The 21,554-nt window shown below is 47.6% G+C and overlaps 1 protein-coding gene and 1 long non-coding RNA gene across 2 annotated transcripts in view; one reads left to right on the top strand and one right to left on the bottom strand.

Annotated features, from left to right (window-relative positions):
• LOC132676324 (leukocyte immunoglobulin-like receptor subfamily B member 3) overlaps positions 1-21,554 on the bottom strand; it is a 30,870-nt gene that overhangs the window by 968 nt on the left and 8,348 nt on the right. The window contains 14 exon segments of the mRNA XM_081791426.1: positions 413-468; positions 650-687; positions 765-807; positions 1,137-1,253; positions 2,161-2,211; positions 2,526-2,828; positions 3,042-3,338; positions 3,563-3,865; positions 4,016-4,300; positions 4,483-4,518; positions 4,676-4,717; positions 4,720-4,827; positions 20,000-20,134; positions 20,276-20,323. Coding sequence (XP_081647552.1) covers positions 413-468; positions 650-687; positions 765-807; positions 1,137-1,253; positions 2,161-2,211; positions 2,526-2,828; positions 3,042-3,338; positions 3,563-3,865; positions 4,016-4,300; positions 4,483-4,518; positions 4,676-4,717; positions 4,720-4,827; positions 20,000-20,134; positions 20,276-20,323 — 1,862 coding nt within the window.
• LOC144614694 (uncharacterized) lies at positions 4,836-8,760 on the top strand. The gene is made up of 3 exons (XR_013552690.2): positions 4,836-4,934; positions 6,143-6,474; positions 6,512-8,760. It is a non-coding gene; the product is annotated as an uncharacterized LOC144614694 (long non-coding RNA).

Raw genomic sequence — 21,554 nt, 5'->3', positions numbered from 1 at the left:
TCCTCGCATATGGTCTGTCGCCCACAAGGTGAGCTCGCCGAGCGTGGGTCAGGTTTGCTCACTGTCGTGCCTGCAGCACTAGGTGGGGCCTGGTAAACGGTGGGCTCTCCGTGCACATTTGCCGGGCAAATGAACGAACGGGGCCTAGAGACCTGCGGGTGTTCACGCACCCTCTTGAGACCTGAGCGAGCACCCCAACAACCGGAAGTCCGACGGCGGGTGAGGACCAGTCACGGGGGGCATGTGGGAGGTCCCGCGAGGTCACGGCAAGAGGCCCCGGGGTGCCCAAGGAGGGAGAGGGCACCCGTGGGACACCGCCACGACCGGGTGGTGTGAGGACACAGGAGTGTCCGTTGGTTTACGTTTGGCACCAGGAGGGCCCTCGGGGTCTGCACGGGAGCAGGGGTCTCACCCGCTGGTCCAGCTCCACCCCCTCCTCGGGCTGTGCGTCTTGCACGGCGGCATCTGCTGGGGCAGAAAGGGGGGCGTGTCTCTTGGCAAGGTCCCCTGGGCTCACACCCCACCCCGCGGTCCAGGGGCCCCAGTGGCGGGTGAGGGGCCGAGGCCACACGTGCAGGAACGCGGTCCTCACTCCCAGCCACCAGCCCCTCCCAGCCCCCACCCCCCGGGGCGCCCCCACTCCTCTCACAGAGGGTCTCCTCCTGGGTGGCGGCAGCTGGCCCGGAGCTGGGGAGGAGATGGGGTGTTAGGGGGCATAGACGGGCAGGCGGGTGGGGGCCCGGGGGTCTGCGGGCACGAGTTACCTGTCCTGCAGGCCTCTGTCCTGGGGCTCTGGGTCTGCGGCCCCTGCAGGAAGTTGGGAATCAGCCTCCCCCTGGGCTGGGAGGTTACGACCCCCGCCACATAATCCCAGAGGAAAGGAACCCTTCACACATATTGCCCGTGTTTCAACATCTCCCGAGACGGAAAAGAGGAAAACACCTTCAACTGGCACATGGGTGCCGACCTTACGTGTTTTCTTTCTAGCCTCTCCGACGTGAGACTCTGCAGAAGTGTCTTTCTACACTGGCCTTTCCTGCATCTGGTTTCCCTCTGGCTGGTGCCCTGAGCCACTCTCCATCCACCCACGGGAGAGCCACCACCCCCTGGGGCTGGTCACCCCCGTCCCTTCTCACCCGGCTTCCTGCCTTTGCCCTGATGCCAGCGACGGACGAGGAGGACGACGAGGAGGCAGAGCAGCAGGACGAAGGCCCCCGCGGCCCCGATGAGGACGTACAGGTACCGGTTGGGACCTTGGGCAGAGCCACACCGTGAAGGAGCCAGTGATGCCATTTAACTGGGCGCCTGCTGTGTGCCAGGCACGTGCTGGGCTCTGGGCATTCACCTCTGACCCTGTCAAGGGTCACACAGCAGGGGACTGCCGCCCCGCCCCCGCCCCCCCACTCCACAGACAGGAAAGTGAGGCACAGGGAGGCTGATCACGTGTCCCAGGTGGCCCAGCGTGGAGGCGGCAGGGGTGGGACTGGAACCCGGGCTGTGGGTTCCCTGCGCTCTCCTCATGCTGCCCCCCGCCAGGCCGACACCAGCTTGGGGCTCTGGGCTCCTTATCTGCAGGCGGGTCTGTCCCAGCATCTTCGTCTGGGGCCGAGGGTCCTTCCAGATTCCCCTCACTACCTGAAGGCCCCCAGCCATTGTCCTCCCGTCCCTCCCCCTCCAGGGTCATCCCATAGCTGCAGAGGGCCAGGTCCCCATAGAATCCCGACCCGGAGGGGCTTCCCCATGAGCCCTCCTCTCCCCCCGGAGGGGGCCAGAGCCACGGCCAGAACTGAGGGGAAATCTAATCTGGGCCACGACTCTCTCCTTTACACCTGGGGAAACTGAGGCCCAGGCAGGGGAGGGGCGTGTCCAAGCCAGTGTCTCCAGAGGTGCCTGAACTGATGGTGTAACCAACCCCTGATCCCATGGACCCACCCGCCTCTTCCTGACAGAGACCTTCACTTGCCCGCAGAGGCTCCTGGGGTCGGGGGCGGGGGGGCAGAGGGGGCTGCCTCTTCCCCAGCTGGGCCCCCACCCTCTCCCTCTGCCATGACCACCCCAGCCCTCCTCCCCCTGGCCTCAGAGCCCCTGGAGCCTGGTGGCCGCCCTGGCATCTCTGAAACACGGGAAGGAAAGCCCTGGACAGAAGCCACTGTGACTCACCAGCTGTTGAGCTGGGATCTGTGGCTGGGGGGCCGGGCTCTCCAGAGGATCCTGGGGAGAAAGGCAGTAGTACAGGAGGGGGCTGGAGTTTCCCTTCAAGACCCTGTCTCTGCTTACAGTCTTCTCCCTCATGTGCCCTGCGGCCCCTAGGGCCCTCCTCCTCCACCTGGAGAATTGTGGTGACGGGGACAAGGAAAGGGGCAGGGAGGGAGGGGCGTGTTTCCCTCCTGTGCTCTGAGGGGCGGACCCCTCGGGTGACACTTCCCCTGAGCCCCTTCCATTATGTCTCAGCCCAGGGCTCTCTTGGGCACAGGGCCCTGAAGACAACATTGGGACACAGAGGGGACAGGGCTGGGGCCCCTCACCTGAGACCTGGAGCTCCAGGGGGTCACTGGGGTGTGACAACAGGTAGGGGAAGTTGCTGTATGAGCCATAGCACCTGTAGGTCCCCCCCTGGGCTGAGGTCACAGGACTCATGGAGAATTTGGCCTGGTAATGTCCAGCTTGGTACTTTGATCTAAGACGCAGGGGAGGGTCGGCTGCCCTCTCCTTGGACAGAAGGAAAGTGTCCACAAAGCTCCAGGACTGACACAGCAGGGTCACATTCTCTCCTGAGGCCACCATGGGTCCCGGCTGCACCGAGAGGGAGGGTGTGGAGAGGAGCTGTCCTGGAGAGAGGAAGGCGGGTGAAGGGCTGTCCATCCTTGCTCTGAACTGAGTCTGTCTGTCCTCTGAGTCTCTCCCCTTCCCCATCCCCTGTCTCTCTGTCTCTCTCCCTCCCTGGGGACCCCACACCCCTGATCCCAGCCACCACCACCTGGGACGCCCCCAGCAGGGCCTGTGCAGAGTCTGGGGCCCTGACTGAACCCGTGTCCCCTCACCTGTGACCAGGATGTCCAGGGGGTCACTGGGGGCCGACCACTCGGAGGAGAGGTTGTGTCCACCATAGCATGTGTACCGGCCCCCGTGGGAGCTGCTCACTGGGCCCAGGGGGAAGTCGGCCCCCGAGAGCCCAGCCTGGGGCTGTAGGCTAAGGTGCTGGGGAAGGTCACGTGCCGCCTCCTTGTATAGAGCGAATCTGTCATAGCCGACGTCAGAGCGACACTGGAGGGTCAGCCTCTGTCCAGGGGTCACGACAGGGCTCTGCTGGGTCAGGAGGGAGGGCTTCCTGGACACACCTGGGAGACAACCAGTCGTGGATTGAGGAGCAGATTCTCCCCAAACCTCTCTTCTCCTGTCCTGACCCCCAGGTCTCAGTGTCTCTCACATTCTGTCTCTCTGACCTGTGAGATCCCCATGTCTCCTCCCCCCACCCTCTGATCTGGGGCTCCCCTGGAAGCAGAGCCTCCATAACCTGTCTGGTGGTCAAAACATGGATGCAACAAAAATCAGACTCCCTCACCTGAGACCAGCAGTTCTAGGGGGTCACTGGGCTGTGACCACAACTGGGGAGTGTTGTTGAAATAGCCATGGCATCTGAATGTCCACCTGGCGCGGGGGGTCACAGGGCCCACAAGAAACAGGGCCTGGAACTGTCCACTGGTGTGTCGCTGGGAGTCCAGGATCCAGGCGGGTTTGGGTTCTCCTTCCTTCATCAGGACGAACCTATGGAATCCCATCCATGAGGTGCACTGGAGGGTCACCTTCCCTCCTGAGGTCACGACGGGGCTGGGCAGGGCTGAGAGACGGGGTTTGCCATGGAATCCTAGGAGAGGAGGAAGGGGCGTGTTAAATGGGGCTCAGATTCCACCCCCCACAATACCCCCAGGGCTGGACTGTGAGAGGGAGACGCTCTGGGAGCAGACCCCCTCCCTGAAGGCAGAGCCTGGGGCGGGGACCCTGAGGGGGCTCGCACCTGTCACCACCAGCTCCAGGGGGTCACTGCGCTCTGACAAGCCAGCGGGGCTTTGATAGGAACAGTGATACCGTCCTGCATGTCTATCTGTCATGTGTGCGATGGAGAACTTGGCCTTGTTCCCAGGCTCTAGTGTGGGCTGTCTGTCCAGGTACACTGAGCCTTCTTCTTTATACACATGGAGCTTCTGGGCCTCCAGGGTCCCCTGACACCAGATGTTCACAGCGCTACCCCAGGGGACCACAGAGCCTGGCTCAGCCCAGATGGAGGGTGTGGGGAGGGTCCCTGGAAGGACACAGAGGCTGAGTCACAAGACCTTTCCCACCTCCAATTCCCAGCTCAGCCCCAAGCCCCCAGACGTCCCCTCTCCATCCACCCAGAACTATTGTCCTCCATTCCCAGCTGCCTGGTGGGTGACCCCCGGCCCCAGTGAGGAGGTGGGATGGAACACCTGGGGACACACTCACCTGCCTGCGTTCGGGTCCTGGGTTCCACACTCAGACCTGGAAGAGAGTCTCTGTGAGAGGATGGCCCCGAATCCTGAGCAGAACCCCTCCTCCCGATGACCATCCTGTGCCTGAGGTCTTTGACTGCCCAGGGCCTGGTTGTGGGGTGGGTCCCTCCCAGACTAGGGCATCCCCTCCCCTCCTGAGATCTCACCGAGGAGGAGCAGGGCCGTGAGGGTGGGGGTCATGGCGTCTCTGCCTCTGGCCCCAGCTGTGCAGGCGGAGGGACCTCAGTGCCCGCAGGACAGACAGAAGCACAGGGTGTGGCCACTTGGGGGCTGGTCCTCCTGGTCATGCGGTTGTCACGTCAGCAGCCCCACAGGAAGGGGAACAGCCTGTCTCCAGGGGCCCAACTCTGGTGTCCATGATGCTGCAGCAAGTGGACCCAAGGCTTCCTGAGATGTCCCATCCAGGTGAGGAGATCAGGGCACGTCCTTCCCTCCCAGATCCTCCCCTATGGGTTCTCCTTCATTCTCAGCACATCCCCGGGGGTTCTCACCTCCCACAGGGTCCCCAGGCTCCGGAGATGCTGCAGGGGGTGTGGGTTCTGGCTCCTCTGCAGCCTCATGTCAGTGCAGACACAGCTGTGACATTTCTGCATGGCTCAGGTCAAGGTCATCAGGGTCATGCACACAGAGGAGAAATACAGGGAAACAGGGAAGGAAACGTAAACCCTCTCTTCACCTGGGCCCGGGGGCTTTCTTTCTGTCTCAGCCTTCAGCGTCTTCTCTATCTTCCTGTGTCATCGTCCACTCCCCATCCTGGGAACACAGCTGTGAGTCCCTCCTGCCTTCTCAGTGCCCCTCATTCCTGGGGCAAAGCTGTCTTAGCCATTCTGGGGTCCTGCCTGTAAACTTTAGGGGACATTTATTTGGGGTAGAGGTTACATTTTGAAGGAAAACATCTTCAGCAAAATATTCCCGGAGCATTCACTGTCAACATGGCCTTGGGTGGTAATGTTCTCTCTCTGAGCCTCAGTTTCCTCATCTGATGCATTTTGTCCTGAACTGCAAACCCCGGGGTAGTTGTGGGGATTTGGTGCCAGGGGCACAGGAGTGAAGAGTCACTGTGAGTTTCCAGACCAGGCAAGATGAGCCTGGGTTGGGTCCTGATGATGTGATGGGATCCGGGGGTCCGACGCTGCAGTCAGCTGTTTGGTTGATGCACCCACTGGAGACCTGGTCTGTTCTGAAAGCCAAGGTTGCCACTCACAGTAATTCTGAAATATGCAGCCATGGACAAATGCAGAGAAACGGGAAATGAAATTTCCAAAAATGGAGTTGGAACCACAGCAGGGAAGAGAGAACAAAGTTGAGTTCCCACTGGTGCCTGGGACCATGGAGGGGTCATAGAGAGGGATTTTCCATCCTTGTGGACCCTAGAGGGACCCCAGTGTCTTTTCACAGGGGAAGTATCCGGGCTCCAGGCAAAGGTTGGAAGCTGAGGCTCCCTTCCCCCATGTTTTTGGATGGAAATCTGGAATACGTGCCCCTGGTCCAGATTGAGTAACCCCGCCCTGTGTGGGCTCAAACAGACGAAATCTCGTGCTGTTAGCTATGGGCATCTCTCCCATGTGCGTCTGCATGTGTGTGAAACTGACTCTCATGTTTGGATCAGACAGTCTCAAGGTACTCTCAAGTTGGGAGAAGTGTGAAGGTTAATACTGAGAAACCCCACAAAAAAAGGATCGTGAAGCCAGAAGGGGGAGCTTGCTCGCTACACCTCTCGGTCAAGAATCACCAATCGCTCACCCCACAGAGGAATCATCAACAGTACAGGATCCTCAAATACAGGCCCCAACAGAGAATGCTGGGAGGAGGCAAGAGCAGGTGGAAGAAGCCTTTGCTCACACTGGAGAATTCCTTTCAACATTCCCGTCCTGAAATGAGTCTGCTTTTTGGAGTCCTGTGTAAACAGTGGTGGCATCATCCTACTTCCCTCATTCACAATGAGGTAAATACAAATATTGATTTGTCAAAACATATTTCAGGAAAGGAGTGTGGGATGGAAGTTGTGCAGACTGTGCCTCAGCTGGCTCCCCCCACCAACAGGAAATCCCAAGCCGCATGCGAAGCCTGTGACTTCACTTGCTCCCCCCACCAGCAGGAAATCCCAGAGACGCATGCGCAGCCTGTGACTTTGCTTGCTCCCCCCACCAGCAGGAAATCACAAAGACCCATGTGCAGTGTGTTGCATCCTGGCCAGCCAGCTTTGCAGGCCTCACGGCAGTGCATGCATTGAACAGCTAACTGTGCTGGCCGAGTTCAGCTTCACTGTGACAATGAGTTCAAGGAGGAAAACGGGGGAATATGGTGAGAAAACATGACTCTTCTCCTGGTCCCTGATTGTGGGTTTTCTCCCTGCCAAGAGCCCTCATCATGGATTTCCCTTTTCTTGCAACAGCGCCCACACATCTTGTTAGAAACGTAGCCCCCGGTGCCCCTTGTTTCTGTTCGCAAGTGTCCCCGCATTGCTCTGGTCCTGCCTTCAGCTTCGGGCTCAGTCGGTTGGGTTTGTGCTCTGGATATGAACGGAAAACTGACCTTTGTGTAAAGATTCAACTATCAAAAAAAAAAAAAAAAAGATTCAACTATCATCTAGTGACTGTGTGACTTTGAGAAATATCATCCAGTCTCTGAGCCTGAGTTTCCTCCTTGGGAGAGGTTTGTCATGAACCCTAGTGCTCAGAGCAGGTGTGGGGCCCATGCTGTCATGTTCATGGGGTGGCTCAGTCATCACTAATTTCAGGCCAGATGAAGAGTTTGGAAGAGGTGCATGAGAGGATGCGTTGTCTCACTCTACTGTCTAGGTAGACAATGGATGGGCTCACTCAAGAGCCCTGGTTCGTTCCTAACACCGAGAGATGCTATTTATCATATTTCTGAAAAATGTAGTCACAGCCAAGTGCAGAAGAGGAGAAAAGAAAGTTCCCAAATTGAGGAACCTCAACAGATACAAGAGGTCAAAGCTGAGTGGCCACTGGTGTCTGGGACCAACAAGGGGTCATCAGTGTGGATGTTTCCCCTCTGTGTGGACATGAGAGGAACCCCAGGTCTTCACAGGCAAGGATGGGATCAGATCTCTGGTGAGTTTGGAGGCTGTGTTGCTCCCTTCTCCATTTTTATGGTTGGGCACTGGGATATTTTTGCCAACGGAACCAGCCGTGGTCAGCACTGAGCCATGGCCCCATGTATGCAGAAGAGAATTCACTGTAGTGCAGGAAGACGTGGACCTCTGTGAGTGTGAGCCCTACATTGGACCCATTCCTGCAAGACACACCTATGTGTGGACACTAAGTTTGTGGGAGTGGATGTCACAGGGCAAAACAACTGCAGGCATGGCTACCTAATCGTGAATGACTCCCAGTGCAGCTGTAGGAGGAAACCTTTGTGGAAAGTAAGGTGTGTGGAAATTCAGCCCTCCCAACAGGAGTATACTGCAAAGAGGAGTCTTGATAAGAAGAAACAGTGCTACAAAGTCAATCTTAATGCTCATTGAGAATTCTGCTAATATATCCATGGACATACAGTGCCAGGAATATGTAGACTTATCTTAAATTAGGTATGTGTTTCATATCAGAAAGATGATGGAGGAACTTGAATTTTAAAGCAAAATCTTTATTTTTGAGAGAGAGAACAGGAAAGAGTGGGGGATGGGCAGAGAGAGGGGGACAGAGGATCGGAAGTGGACTGTGGGCTGACAGCAGTGAACCAAGTGCAGGGCTCAGATTCACAAAGCACGAGCTCATGACCAGAGCCAAAGTGGAACACTCAACCTATTGTTCCACCCAGGTGCCCCTGGAACTTGCATTTTTGAGAAAAGAATATGATTGATACTTGAAGAGGCAATGATAGAAATGAGTCAGAAATTTTAATGGTGAAGAATCCGGTTGAATGAATACGTTCTAAGCTTTCATTCTGTCAAGGGGAAGACCTGCCTGGAGAGTTTGTCAGGAAGCTGGAACACAATATTGAGGAAACTTTCCAGACTGCGGAATAGGCCAGAAATGGAGACTTCAGGTACTTGGGAGTAGAATGAGGAGGGCCAAGGTCACATCTACTGTGTCAGGAAGAAAGGACGGAGAATGCTGTCTCCCAACTGCCCAAGAGGCAAGTAATTTGAGTATTTTCCAAAGATGAGGAAAGACGATTTAAATGGTAGTGGATGCACATTTAAAAATAAAACCCGTATGTTGACACTTCATAGTAAAATGAAGAAATCCAGGGTAAATTAGATTTTTTTTTTTAAATTTTTTTTTTCAACGTTTTTTATTTATTTTTGGGACAGAGAGAGACAGAGCATGAACGGGGGAGGGGCAGAGAGAGAGGGAGACACAGAATCTGAAACAGGCTCCAGGCTCCGAGCCATCAGCCCAGAGCCTGACGCGGGGCTCGAACTCACAGACCGCGAGATCGTGACCTGGCTGAAGTCGGACGCTTAACCGACTGCGCCACCCAGGCGCCCCTAGATTTTAAAAATCGTACATTGAATTGTACCTGTAAAAATGGTTAATGTTATTCTTTGTGAATTTCACCTCAATTGAAAAATATGCAACAGAGGCTTGTTGGGTCTGCAGAAACGTCCTAAAATTACTTCCTGGGGAAAGTGCAAAGGCCACCTCCAGGCCACATTTCCCAAAGGTAAAAATGGGTGCCAGAAGCTACTGACAAATATCCCCAAGGAATGAAGTGTTGGTAGGGAATTGTATACTGAGCCAAATTACTACTGAGGCCAATAGTGAAAGCATCTGCAGAGACAAATTCGTAAATTCTGTGGAATCAGGTCACCCCATCTGCCCTGTTAGGACTCATGTCCCACATGTTAAAGTCACCAGGTCAGGGTGTGCCTTCAAGAGAGATGAGGAGGGGTTGTGGGTTCTTTCCTCAACCACCAGATTGATTTCCCCTCCAAGCATGTGCATTTTGTCCTCTCCTTGAAAACAAAAAAAATTATGAAGTATCTGGATAAAGAGAGAGAACACTATCTGCCAAAGGAAATCTTTGTGGTGGCTTCCAAAGTCTCCCATACTATCCAATCTTTTCCCAACCTCATATAATTAAAAAGTTTATAAGTGTAATGCCTATTTTGAAAGCTTGTTTGTACTAATAGTCATTTCTTTAAAATCTTGTTGGCCATTTTGTTCTGGTGTTTAGATAGAATTTAAGGTACTACTGAAATATGGTTATAAAAAAATAAAATAAGGCATTTCAGAGCTGCAAAGTCTCATCTGTTTTACTGATTTCACACTCAGTGAAAGCAACACTACATGGTGTAATTCAGTTAGAAGAACAAAAAATCTGAAATGAAGGAAATAATATGAGATAGTGAGGGAAAATGGCAAAGATATAAACATTGGAAAATTACATGTATATATCCTTACACATATACATTTGTACTTAAGGAAGCTGAATCAAAATATTAGCTGAATCCAAATACCGAAATGTGTAGGTGAGAGAGAGACAGAATGACAGAGCTTTTGAGAAATGTAAGTACTAAGAGTTGAGCCAAAGTTTGGGTCCTTTTACTAAAAGAGAGGAGGAATTAAAAAATTGTTCAAAATTATAAATGAGAATTCCTATAATAACATGTAACTACCTAAAATTAGAAGTGCAATGTATATGGCACAAAAACAGACACATAGACCAATGGAATAGAATAGAAACCCCAGAACTAGACCCACAAACGTATGGCCAACTAATCTCTGACAAAGCAGGAAAGAACATCCAATGGAAAAAAGGCAGTCTCTTTAACAAATGGTGCTGGGAGAACTGGACAGCAACATGTAGAAGGTTGAAACTAGACCACTTTCTCACACCATTCACAAAAATAAACTCAAAATGGATAAAGGACCTGAATGTGAGACAGGAAACCATCAAAACCCTAGAGGAGAAAGCAGGAAAAGACCTCTCTGACCTCAGCCATAGCAATCTCTTACTCGACACATCCCCAAAGGCAAGGGAATTAAAAGCAAAAATGAATTACTGGGACCTTATGAAGATAAAAAGCTTCTGCACAGCAAAGGAAACAACCAACAAAACTAAAAGGCAACCAACGGAATGGGAAAAGATATTTGCAAATGACATATCGGACAAAGGGCTAGTATCCAAAATCTATAAAGAGCTCACCAAACTCCACACCCGAAAAACAAATAACCCAGTGAAGAAATGGGCAGAAAACATGAATAGACACTTCTCTAAAGAAGACATCCGGATGGCCAACAGGCACATGAAAAGATGCTTAACGTCGCTCCTTATCAGGGAAATACAAATCAAAACCACACTCAGATATCACCTCAAGCCAGTCAGAGTGGCCAAAATGAACAAATCAGGAGACTATAGATGCTGGAGAGGATGTGGAGAAACAGGAACCCTCTTGCACTGTTGGTGGGAATGCAAATTGGTGCAGCCACTCTGGAAAACAGTGTGGAGGTTCCTCAGAAAATTAAAAATAGACCTACCCTATGACCCAGCAATAGCACTGCTAGGAATTTACCCAAGGGATACAGGAGTACTGATGCATAGGGCCACTTGTACCCCAATGTTTATAGCAGCACTCTCAACAATAACCAAATTATGGAAAGAGCCTAAATGTCCATCAACTGGTGAATGGATAAAGAAATTGTGGTTTATATACACAATGGAGTACTACGTGGCAATGAGAAAGAATGAAATATGGCCTTTTGTAGCAACGTGGACGGAACTGGAGAGTGTGATGCTAAGTGAAATAAGCCATACGGAGAAAGACAGATACCATATGGTTTCACTCTTATGTGGATCCTGAGAAACTTAACAGAAACCCATGGGGGAGGGGAAGGAAAAAAAAAAAAGAGGTTAGAGTGGGAGAGAGCCAAAGCATAAGAGACTCTTAAAAACTGAGAACAAACTGAGGGTTGATGGGGGTTGGGAGGGAGGGGAGGGTGGGTGATAGGTATTGAGGAGGGCACGTTTTGGGATGAGCACTGGGTGTTGTATGGAAACCATTTTGACAATAAATTTCATATATTGAAAAAAAAAGTACAATGTATAGCTTTCAAACTGGTTCATGTAATTGTAGAAAACAAAACAAAACAAAATCTTCTTTTCAGCTAATTGTTTATTTTTTAATTTAAATTTGTATTTTTAAATTCAGGTAGAATTAACATACGGAGTTACTTTAGTGTCAGGTGTCCAGTATAATGATTTAACAATTCTGTCCATTACTCAGTGTTCATCAGGGTGTGTTCTTAATCCCTTCACCACCTCCCTTTCAGCAACCACCAGTTTGTCTCTGTATTTAGGAGTCTGGGGTTTTCTTGTTTCTCTCCTTTTTATCTTTGCTTGTTTGGAAAACATGTAAATCTTCATCTAACAAAAAGAAGACTGGACAGTCAAAAGTAAGCTATGAGAGGCAGGGTATCTTAATACATAATAAACCAGTCCTTCAGTAAAGTGGCAGTGATAATTCAAAAGTGTTAATATATTACCACACATCCACAGATTAACTCATCTCCTCAAGGATTAGATCAAATCACCACCTCCATAAGAAGACTCAAATGTACTCACAATAAATCTCATCTAAAACAAAAGCATTAAACATGTTCTAAATCAATAAAGTGTCGGTCTGTGGTGTTATTATTTAGTGAAATTAGCTGCTAGCTATAACCAAAATTGAATATAAAACAAAAATGCTTTTATAAAGAAGTTATTTTTTTCTATTTAAATAATTCATTCACATATAAGATGCAGCACTTATGAACTACAATTGATCTAATCACATCTCCTTGAACTATGTAAGGCATAAATCAATACATAATTGGAAACTTAATGCAACATTTGTCAGATAGAATCTGTGGATGAAAAGGAAATTTATTTATGAATAGACAATACATGGGTGCCTGGGTGGCTCAGTGGTTTAAGCATCTAACTGTTGATTTTGGTTCAGGTCATGATCTCATGTGTTTGAGGCCCACATGGGGCTTTGTGCTGACTGTGTGGGGTCTCCTTGGGATTCTCTCTCTCCTCTCTCGCTCTGCTCCTTCCATGTTCAGGCTTTCTGTCTCTCTCAAAGTAAATAAATAAACATTCTTTTGACGTTTATTTATTTTTGAGAGAGAGAGAGAAAGAGCATGAGCAGGGGAGGGGCAGAGAGGGAGACACAGAATCTGAAGCAGGTTCCAGGCTCTGAGTTGTCAGCACAGCTCAAACCTGTCAGCTCAAACCCAAGAACTGTGAGATCATGACCCGAGCTGAAGTTGAAGGCTTAACTGACTGAGCCACCCAGGCTCCCCAATAAATAAACATTTTTTTAAAAAAGGAGAAATGGTACATGCTCAGAGTGATGTCACAGAAATGGTGACGTGGAGACCACAGACTCTGTCCCCCTGCAAATTTCAACAACTGGACAGCTACCCATGAACATAAACAGCGCTGGGAGAGTTCTGGAGTCTACTTGAGAAACGTCAGTCAGTAACACATTGGATGTTGCTAATCACCAAAGAAATGCAAATCAAACCCACCATGAGATATCACCTCACACCAGTATGGCCATTATCAAAGAGAGAAGAGACAACAATGCTGGTGAAGATGTAGAGAAAAGAAGATCCCGTACACTGTTGGTGAGGATATACCTTGGTGGAGCCAAGTATGGAAAGCAATAGGGAGTTTTCCAAAAAAAATTAAAAATGGAACTTCTAGATGTTCTGTTAATCTCACTTTTGGGTATGTATCCAAAGGAAATGAAAACAGGATCTTGAAGAGGTGTCTACACTCCCATGAACATATAGCCGAGACCTGGAAACAACCATATCAATTAATGCCCATCAACGGATGAATGGATAAAAATATGTGGTACATTATCTATCTATCTATCTATCTATCTATCTATCTATCTATCTACCTACCTACCTATCTATCTATCTACCTATCTTATTCAGTCATGAGAAAGAAAGAATTCCTGCCATGTGCAGGAACAAGGGTGGACCTTGAGGGCATTATACTAAGTGAAACAGATCAGACAGAGAAAGACAAATAAATAATGTATGATTTCACTTATGTGTGGAATTTTAAAAAGTTAAGCTCCTAGAAGCAGAAACAAAGAAGAGTAAAGCGGTGTTTAGCAGGGGCAGTGTGGCTGGGGGAAATGGGGAGATGATGGTCAAAGGGTACAAGGTTCCGGTTATAAGATGAATGAATTCTGGAGATGTAATGCAGAGCATAGTGATTATAGGGAATAATACTGTATTAAATCCTTGTAAGCTGCTGAGAGAATAGATCTTCAATATTCTCACCACAAATAAAGAGATGGTAATTATGTGATGTGAGGGAGGAGTTTGCTAAAGCCATGGTGGCAATCACCTTGCAGATTATAAGTGAGTCGATCAACACTTGTACACCTTACATTTTCACAACGTTTATTATCTGTGCTTTCACTCCACTGCACCTCCTTTCCCTTTCAGTCATCCTGTGACTTGAAGCTGAAGTGAGTCTTCCGTAGGCAGCCTATAGTTGGATGTTATTTCTTTCTATCCCTCAGTCATGCTGTCTTTTGATAATCCATTTACGTTGGAAGTGGTTGCTGGTATGTGAAGACTTACTACTGCCATTTAATTAGTTGTTCTGGTTGTTTTGTAGCTTCTTTCATCCTTTCTTACTCACATGAGGGGATAACAGGATCAGAAAGAACAGATTCACAGAATGTCATATATGAGGAATTTTGATGTAGAAATTCCACAGGAAAGGGGAGCTACTTTTTCATCATGAACTTTCTCAAAATCCCCTCACTGGGGGCCAAGAGGAGGCCAGGCATGCTAGTTACAGTTCAATCTTGGACCTATAGGGGGGGACAAGAGACCTATAGGATGCCCACACTACCGTCGAATGGGTAGTGGTTGGATCCTATCTCTGAAGTAACCCTCATGTCCGTATTGATGACCTCCATCTCAGTTAAAAATTGTAGGGCAGAGGCCCTGTGACCTTTCAGACCAGATGTGAGTCTCACAAGACCCCAATTCTGCCTGCTCCCCACCAAGCCCAAGTCCAGAGAGTGAATCTGGCCCTGGAGCACGACGTGGGGGAGGGAGAACCGGGCCTGGGAGTTGGTCCAATTTCAGTTCTAGTTCTGCCTGTACCTCTTGTAGAGGCTGTGTGATCTGGGTGAGACCCTTCCCTTTCCTGAGTTCTGTAAATGGAAAGTTTCTTCCTTCTTTCCACCACCCTGGGAAACAACCAACGTTTAGTGAGTAGTTACCACATCTGGTCATGTCACCAAGCACTGGAGATTCATGTTCTGTAGAAGGATGGTGTTGATAGCCAGCAGTGTTAACCCTCTGACCTTAATCTAACCACTGCGTGATGAGCTGATCTGCATTCCACGTGGTGTTGTGGGTTCTTGGGATCCACTCACACGCTCCCTGTAACAAATACATTCATAGCTGAGTGGGAAGAGGCAGCGAGAGTTCTTTGTTGTTTTCAGGGCCTCAGAGGTTTGGGAAGTAGTCTGCTGTGTTCAGATGGGCTCAGTGAGTACATCCCAGGAGGACACATGTGTAATTATAACCTAGTGTGTGTGGTGTCTGGGGAGGGAGGAGGTGAACTGGGGTGAGTTTGCCTGTGGGGAGAAGCAGGCCCTGCCTGGTCATCAGCACGTGGAGTATCAGGTATAGACACGTGGGTCTCATGGGAGGAAGGTGGAGACAAGTGGGTGGGTTTTGTGCAGAGGAGGGTCGAGACAGGTATGTTTGGGATCATGAGAATAAAACAGTGCATCAAGGGGTGAGGTCTGGAGTGGGGACCAGAAGGAAGCTGATATGGTAACTCCAACATGATGTCTTGAGTCTTTGTGCTTTACTGTGGTGCTGGACAGGGTCATGGAAAGAGGGTTCCAGGGCAGGGCTGTCTGGACTGTCATCATGTGAGATGTGGGAGTGAGGAATTGAGAGGTGTCCCACACCTGCCTCGGTTGACAGGAGGACCCAATGGGGCTGTCACAGGCTGGGTGACCCCAAGAGAAGAAGGATGGGGAACACTTTTATAATACTGTTCACTGACTTGCAGAGGGAACCACCCCTGGATCTGGGCTTGGGTTTGTAGGTTTGTTTCTCTTTCACACTTTCTCTCTCTGACCTTCTCTTCCTGTAACAGCAGCACCTTCCCTCCATCAAAACCTGAGTCATTCCTGCCTCGTCACTGCCTCTTGTCCCCCAGATTAGCTCTTTGTCCACACTGTGAATCCTGTCTTTCACTTGGTGCAAAGTACAAATTGGAGGCAATTAATGCATATTTTCGTTTTGTTTGTTTGTTCATCCATATATCTGTTGGTGGACATTTGGATTATTGCCACTTTTTGTCTCTTGTGAGTCGTTTGTGAGCATACATGCGTAACTGTGTGCTTGATTACTTGTATGCAATTCTTTTTTATTTCTGTTTTTCATTGTGGTAAGAGCACTTATCATGAGATCTACTCTCTTTGCAGGTTTCTGTTCCACTAACATATTGTTTGCTACTGGCATGTGGTTGCACAGGGATTTCTAGAATTATCTATGTTGCAGAACTAAAACTTATGCCTAGAAGTGAAATTTCCTGGTTATATGGTAATTCTGGGTTTAACTTTTTAATGATCTGCCAAAGGGTTTTCCACAGTGGCCGATCCATTTCACATTTCCAAAAGCAAAATGTGAGGGTTCAGATTCCTCCACATCCTCAATGACACTTGTATTTTTTTTTTCCAAATTATAGCCAATATAGTGGGAGCGAAGTCGTATCTCATTGTGCTTTTATTTGAATTTCCTAATGATGAATCAGCTGAGACTCTTTTCATATGCTTGCTGCCCATTTGTGTATCCTGTTTGTGAAAATGTCTGTTCAAGCCACTTGACTAATTTTTTAAGTTGATTTTTTGTTTGTTTTTGCTGTTGAGTTAAAGGTGTTCTTTATATATTGTGAATACTACTCTCTGGTTAGATATTTGGTTTGTAAATATTTCCTACTATTTTATAGGCTGTCGTTTCCACTTTCTTTAATTTTTTTAATGTTTATTCATTTTTGAGAGAAAGACAGAATGTGAGTGGGGGAGGGGCAGAGAGAGAGGGAGACACAGAACTCGAAGCCGACTTCAGGCTCCTAGCTGTCTGCACAGAGCCAGATGCGGGGCTCGAACTCATGAACTATGAGATCATGACCTGAGCCAAAGTAGAACGCTCAACCAACTGAGCCACCCAGGCACCCCTGTCTTTTCCACTGTTGACTGCACATATATATTTAATTTTTATGAAATTCAATTGATCTGTTTTGTTTCTTTTACTACTTATCTTTTTGGTGTGATATTGAAGGAACTGTTGTCAAGTCAAAGTTATGAAAGTTTAGTCTATGTTCTTCTGTTGGACTGTAGAACTTGAGCTCTTATGTCAATCCATTTACAGCTAATTTTTGTGTGTAATGTGTAAGGATCCAGCTTCATTCTCTTGCAGGTGGATATCCAGTTTTCCCAACAAATCTGTGGAAGAGATTATTCTTTCTTCACTGACTGGTCTTGGTACCTTTGTCAAAAGTCAACTTATCATATGTATAGGTTTATATCTCATACTCCAAAAATGTTCCATGCATCAGTGTATCTGTGTTGATGCCAATAGCACCCTGTTTGATTACACTGTTTTTAGTAAGTTTGAAATCAAGAAGTGTGTTCTCCAACTTCACCCTTTTCTAGATTTTGGGCATTGTGAGTCTTTTGCAAAGTTTTTTAAACATGTTTGTTTATTTTTGAGAGAGAGCAAGCAGGGTAAGGGCAGAGAGAGAGGGAGACAGAACCTGAAGCAGGCTCTATGCTGACAGCAGTGAGCCCGATGTGGTGCTCCAACTCATGAACTGTGAGATATTGACCTGAGCAGAAGTCATACGCTGAACCGACCGAGCCACTGAGGTGCCCCCTTTTGCAAACTTTGCATTAAAGATTTGTCTTTTTCATTTCTGCTGAAACAGCCTTTGGGACTTTGATAGGGATTGAATTGATCTGGTAGATTGCCTGGGAGAGTAGGTATCATCACTTTTACCACATCACTTCTTCCAAGCTGTGATCCTGGGATGCCATTCCACTGACTTAGGTCTTTTCAAATTTCTTTCAGCATATTAAAAAAAAAAAAAACAAAAAACCTAACATGTAAATATTGCACCTTCTCTGCTTAATTCATCCCTGTGTATATTGGGTTGCTTTTGTGATTGAATTATGTCACCCAAATGATACATTCAAGTCTTCATCCCAGGTACCTGTGAATACATGTTTTTTGGAAATAAGGTCTTTATAGATGTCATCAATAAGATAAGATCATATTAAATGAGGATAGAATAATCCTGGTTTTCATAATCTTACATTTTCACTCTCATGTTTGAACATAAAAATACACGATCATTTGCAATCTATTGGTGTATTTTTACAGATATAGAATGTACAATTTTGTACATCCTACATAGATCATAAGTTTTCTGTGTTTCCTCTTTTCTTGCCTGTGCATATAATCTGATGATGATTTTTTGTTAATATGAGTATCTCTTGTCAGTGTTCTTGTGAATGAATTCTGGTATGTATGTATAATCTCTAAAGTTTGTAGTTCACAGCTACAAGAGCAGTAGTACACAGCTACTAAAGTGTGTAGTTCAAGCTACAAGAGATCACAGCTATGTGTCTCTCGCTGTAAGGAGAGAAGTATAATCCCGTCTCTCAATTTCATGTAACTTGCATCCTACAAGTAATGTATTAGGTAGTGTGCTCACGTCCCTCTCCCATGATTGATATTATACTTTTTCTCTTTGCATCTCATCTGGATGTGCTGGAGCTTCGGTCTTGTGATTTCACTGAAACTGCCATAAACAGAAGTAGAAACAATTGTTACATTACACATCAAATACTGGGAAACATCAGTGCACTTTGGGGCCAGCAGAGTGGCATTAAAGGGATCCTATGTTGGCTTGTACTGTTTTGTGACATCAGTTCTGCACATGGCTCCCCATCGGGAACCTCACAGTGGCACTTTGTTATTGCTTATGAAGGGAGAAGATACACCAGAGACACTGGTCAATGCCACAAATTAGCATTTTGCACAGTGGGTTTCTCAGAGGCAGTGCAGACCAGGTGATGGAAGTGAAGTGATGCATAGAAGTTGTTGGGTATTTTGTGGATTTATCTCATTCAGGCTGCGTCTTTTTACCTGATTTATGATTCTTTAAAACAGCCTGCATTAAAACATGAATAGACACTTCTTGAAAGAAGACATCCAGATGGCCAACAGGCACATGAAAAGATGCTCAATATCACTCCTCACCAGGGAAATACAAATCAAAACCACACTGAGATATCACCTCACGCCGGTTAGAGTGGCTAAAATGAACAAATTGGGAAAATGTGGAGAAACGGGAACCCTCTTGCACTGTTGGTGGGAATGCAAACTGGTGCAGCCACTCTGGAAAACAGTGTGGAAGTTCCTCAAAAAATTGAAAATAGATCTACCCTATGACCCAGCAATAGCACTCCTAGGAATTTACCCAAGGGATACAAGAGTGCTGATGCATGGGGGCACTTGTACCCCAATGTTTATAGCAGCACTTTCAACAATAGCCAAATTATGGAAAGAGCCTAAATGTCCATCAGCTGATGAATGGATGAAGAAATTGTGGTTTATATATACAATGGAATACTACTTGGCAATGAGAAAGAATGAAATATGGCCTTTTGTAGCAATGTGGATGGAACTGGAGAGTGTTATGCTAAGTGAAATAAGTCATACAGAGAAATACAGATACCATATGTTTTCTCTCTTTTGTGGATCCTGAGAAACTTAACAGAAGACCATGGGGGAAGGGAAGGAAAAAAAAAAAGTTAGAGAGAGAGGGAGGCAAACCATAAGAGACTCTTAAAAACTGAGAATAAACTGAGGGTTGATGGGAGGTGGGAGGGAGGGGAGGGTGGGTGATGGGCATTGAGGAGGGCACCTGTTGGGATGAGCACCGGGTGTTGTATGGAAACCAATTTGACAATAAATTCCATATTAAAAATAAATAAATAAATAAATAAATAAATAAATAAATAAATAATTCATTTGATAATCTCAAAAAATAAAATAAAATAAGACAGCCTGCATTATCTGAACTGAAGGGATGGAGACCTCTTCATGGACCTCAAGGTACATGGTGATTAGAAGTGGAGGAAAATGGGTTACCTAAAACTGTGCCAGAGTGTGATGGTATATGGAGGTGTGGAGTGATATCTACAATGTGGGATATAAGCTGGTTTCAGTGAAAGGGGAAAGACAAGAGCCAGTCAAGACAACCCAACCATGGTTGGGAAGGAGAGTCCACAGTTTAATGGCAGAACAGTCCAGGCATTTTCCCTGTACACGAGCCATGAGTCCTCCTCCTCACAATGACGAGTGAGGAGTTCACACGGCACAGGGCCCACATACTATTGCAGAAATTCCCAGGCACACTAACTGTTGGCATTGTTGTCTCTTGTGTTTACCTCCTGGCCTCATCTTGGATTCTCCTCTGACTGGAGTGATCCCGAAATAGTAGAATCCCAAGGACCACCAGAATCAAGCCAGCCATGCCCATGCGGATGAGATTCTCCACTGTGTAATCTTTGGAGTGGGAGTCTAGGAATTGAGGGAAAAAGAGGACACTGAGGTCAGGGAGACAAAAATTGTCCTGATGCTGGATGTCCACTCAGAGCACCCGCCTCTTCTTGACAAGACTTCACATTCCACACCAGTCCCATGACAGGTTCGCCTACTCACCACTGTTGGGGTCTGACTTGTTTTGTGATGGGAGGATGGTGTCGGCTGCTTTTGGGAACCAATAAAAAGTGGGGGAAGATGAGAAGCTGAATGAACTCAAACTTATCCCCTGGCCTGTGGGTTCTTCTATCTCCCCCACTTCTCATGATATAACTATTATGTAGTCCCTAAGCATACCCTCTGTTCTCATTGGATTATTTCTGTCTCCCTGTGTTTTGTGAATTGCAACTTTCTTCTGACTTTTTGGAGCAGAGCTTTGCTGTGCAGAAACACTTGAACCCCTGTATTCTCCTGTTCATTCTAGGTACAGGACCATGCAAGGTAAGTTGTAGGTGTAAAAGCTTGTATTTATTCAACAACTGAGCACCCAGGATCCATGGATGAGGGGTTGGTTTTCACGGGAACCTGAATTTCAGGTGCACAGAAGGTTGAAACTCTGGGGAAGGTTCCCTTTCACTCTGTCTCCAGCAGCTTCCTTCCTCCAGGTCAGACTTTCAATCTTCACTTGCAAATTCCTCATCCAGATGTTCTTTCATTAAATCATTCTTCATATAGATAGGTATACTTACAGTGTGACACATACACACACATATGCAGATTCATAATATTTTCTAAATGGTGTTATCAACTTAGTGGGACATTAAATGGTATTTCTGCCTTGGATTGTGATTCTCTGTGAGCCTATGTATGCAGGTAGTTCTGAACAGTGTCACAGAGAAGGCCTCACTTGGAGGTGACATTTCAGCTTAATCCTTAATAGGAGAAGACTGAAGGGAGTCACATGAGGACCAGAGAAGGTGAGTCACAGGCTTTGGGAAGAGCAGGTCCTCAAAAAGTTCTAAGCATGCTTTTCAGTAAGGAATGAAGCCATGTCTGTGGGTGTACGAGGGTCTAGAAGAGAACAGGGAGGTGGCATGTAGGGGCCTGGTGACACGAAATGGACCAGGTGTGACAAGATAGATGAGGGAAGTTCCATCATCACCATTATCATCACCATCCCATCATCACCATCATCACCATAATCACCATCACTGCCATCATCAGCATCATTATCACCATAACTACAATCACGGTCATTACCACCACCATGTTCATCATCACCATCATCATCACCAGCTTCATCATCATCAAAATTGGTATCATCACCTTCATTATCATCACCACCACCATTATCATCATATTCATCACCATTACCAGCATATTCCACATCATCACCATCATTATCATCATCATCATCACCATCACCACCATCATCACCATCACCACCGTCATCATCATC

This window comes from Panthera onca, chromosome E2 (genome assembly GCF_046562875.1).
Source record: "Panthera onca isolate mPanOnc1 chromosome E2, mPanOnc1 haplotype 2, whole genome shotgun sequence".
In the NCBI taxonomy this organism is placed as follows: Eukaryota; Metazoa; Chordata; class Mammalia; order Carnivora; family Felidae; genus Panthera; species Panthera onca.
Note: the sequence above shows the minus strand (reverse complement) of the source record. Positions and strands in the feature narration are given on the sequence as shown.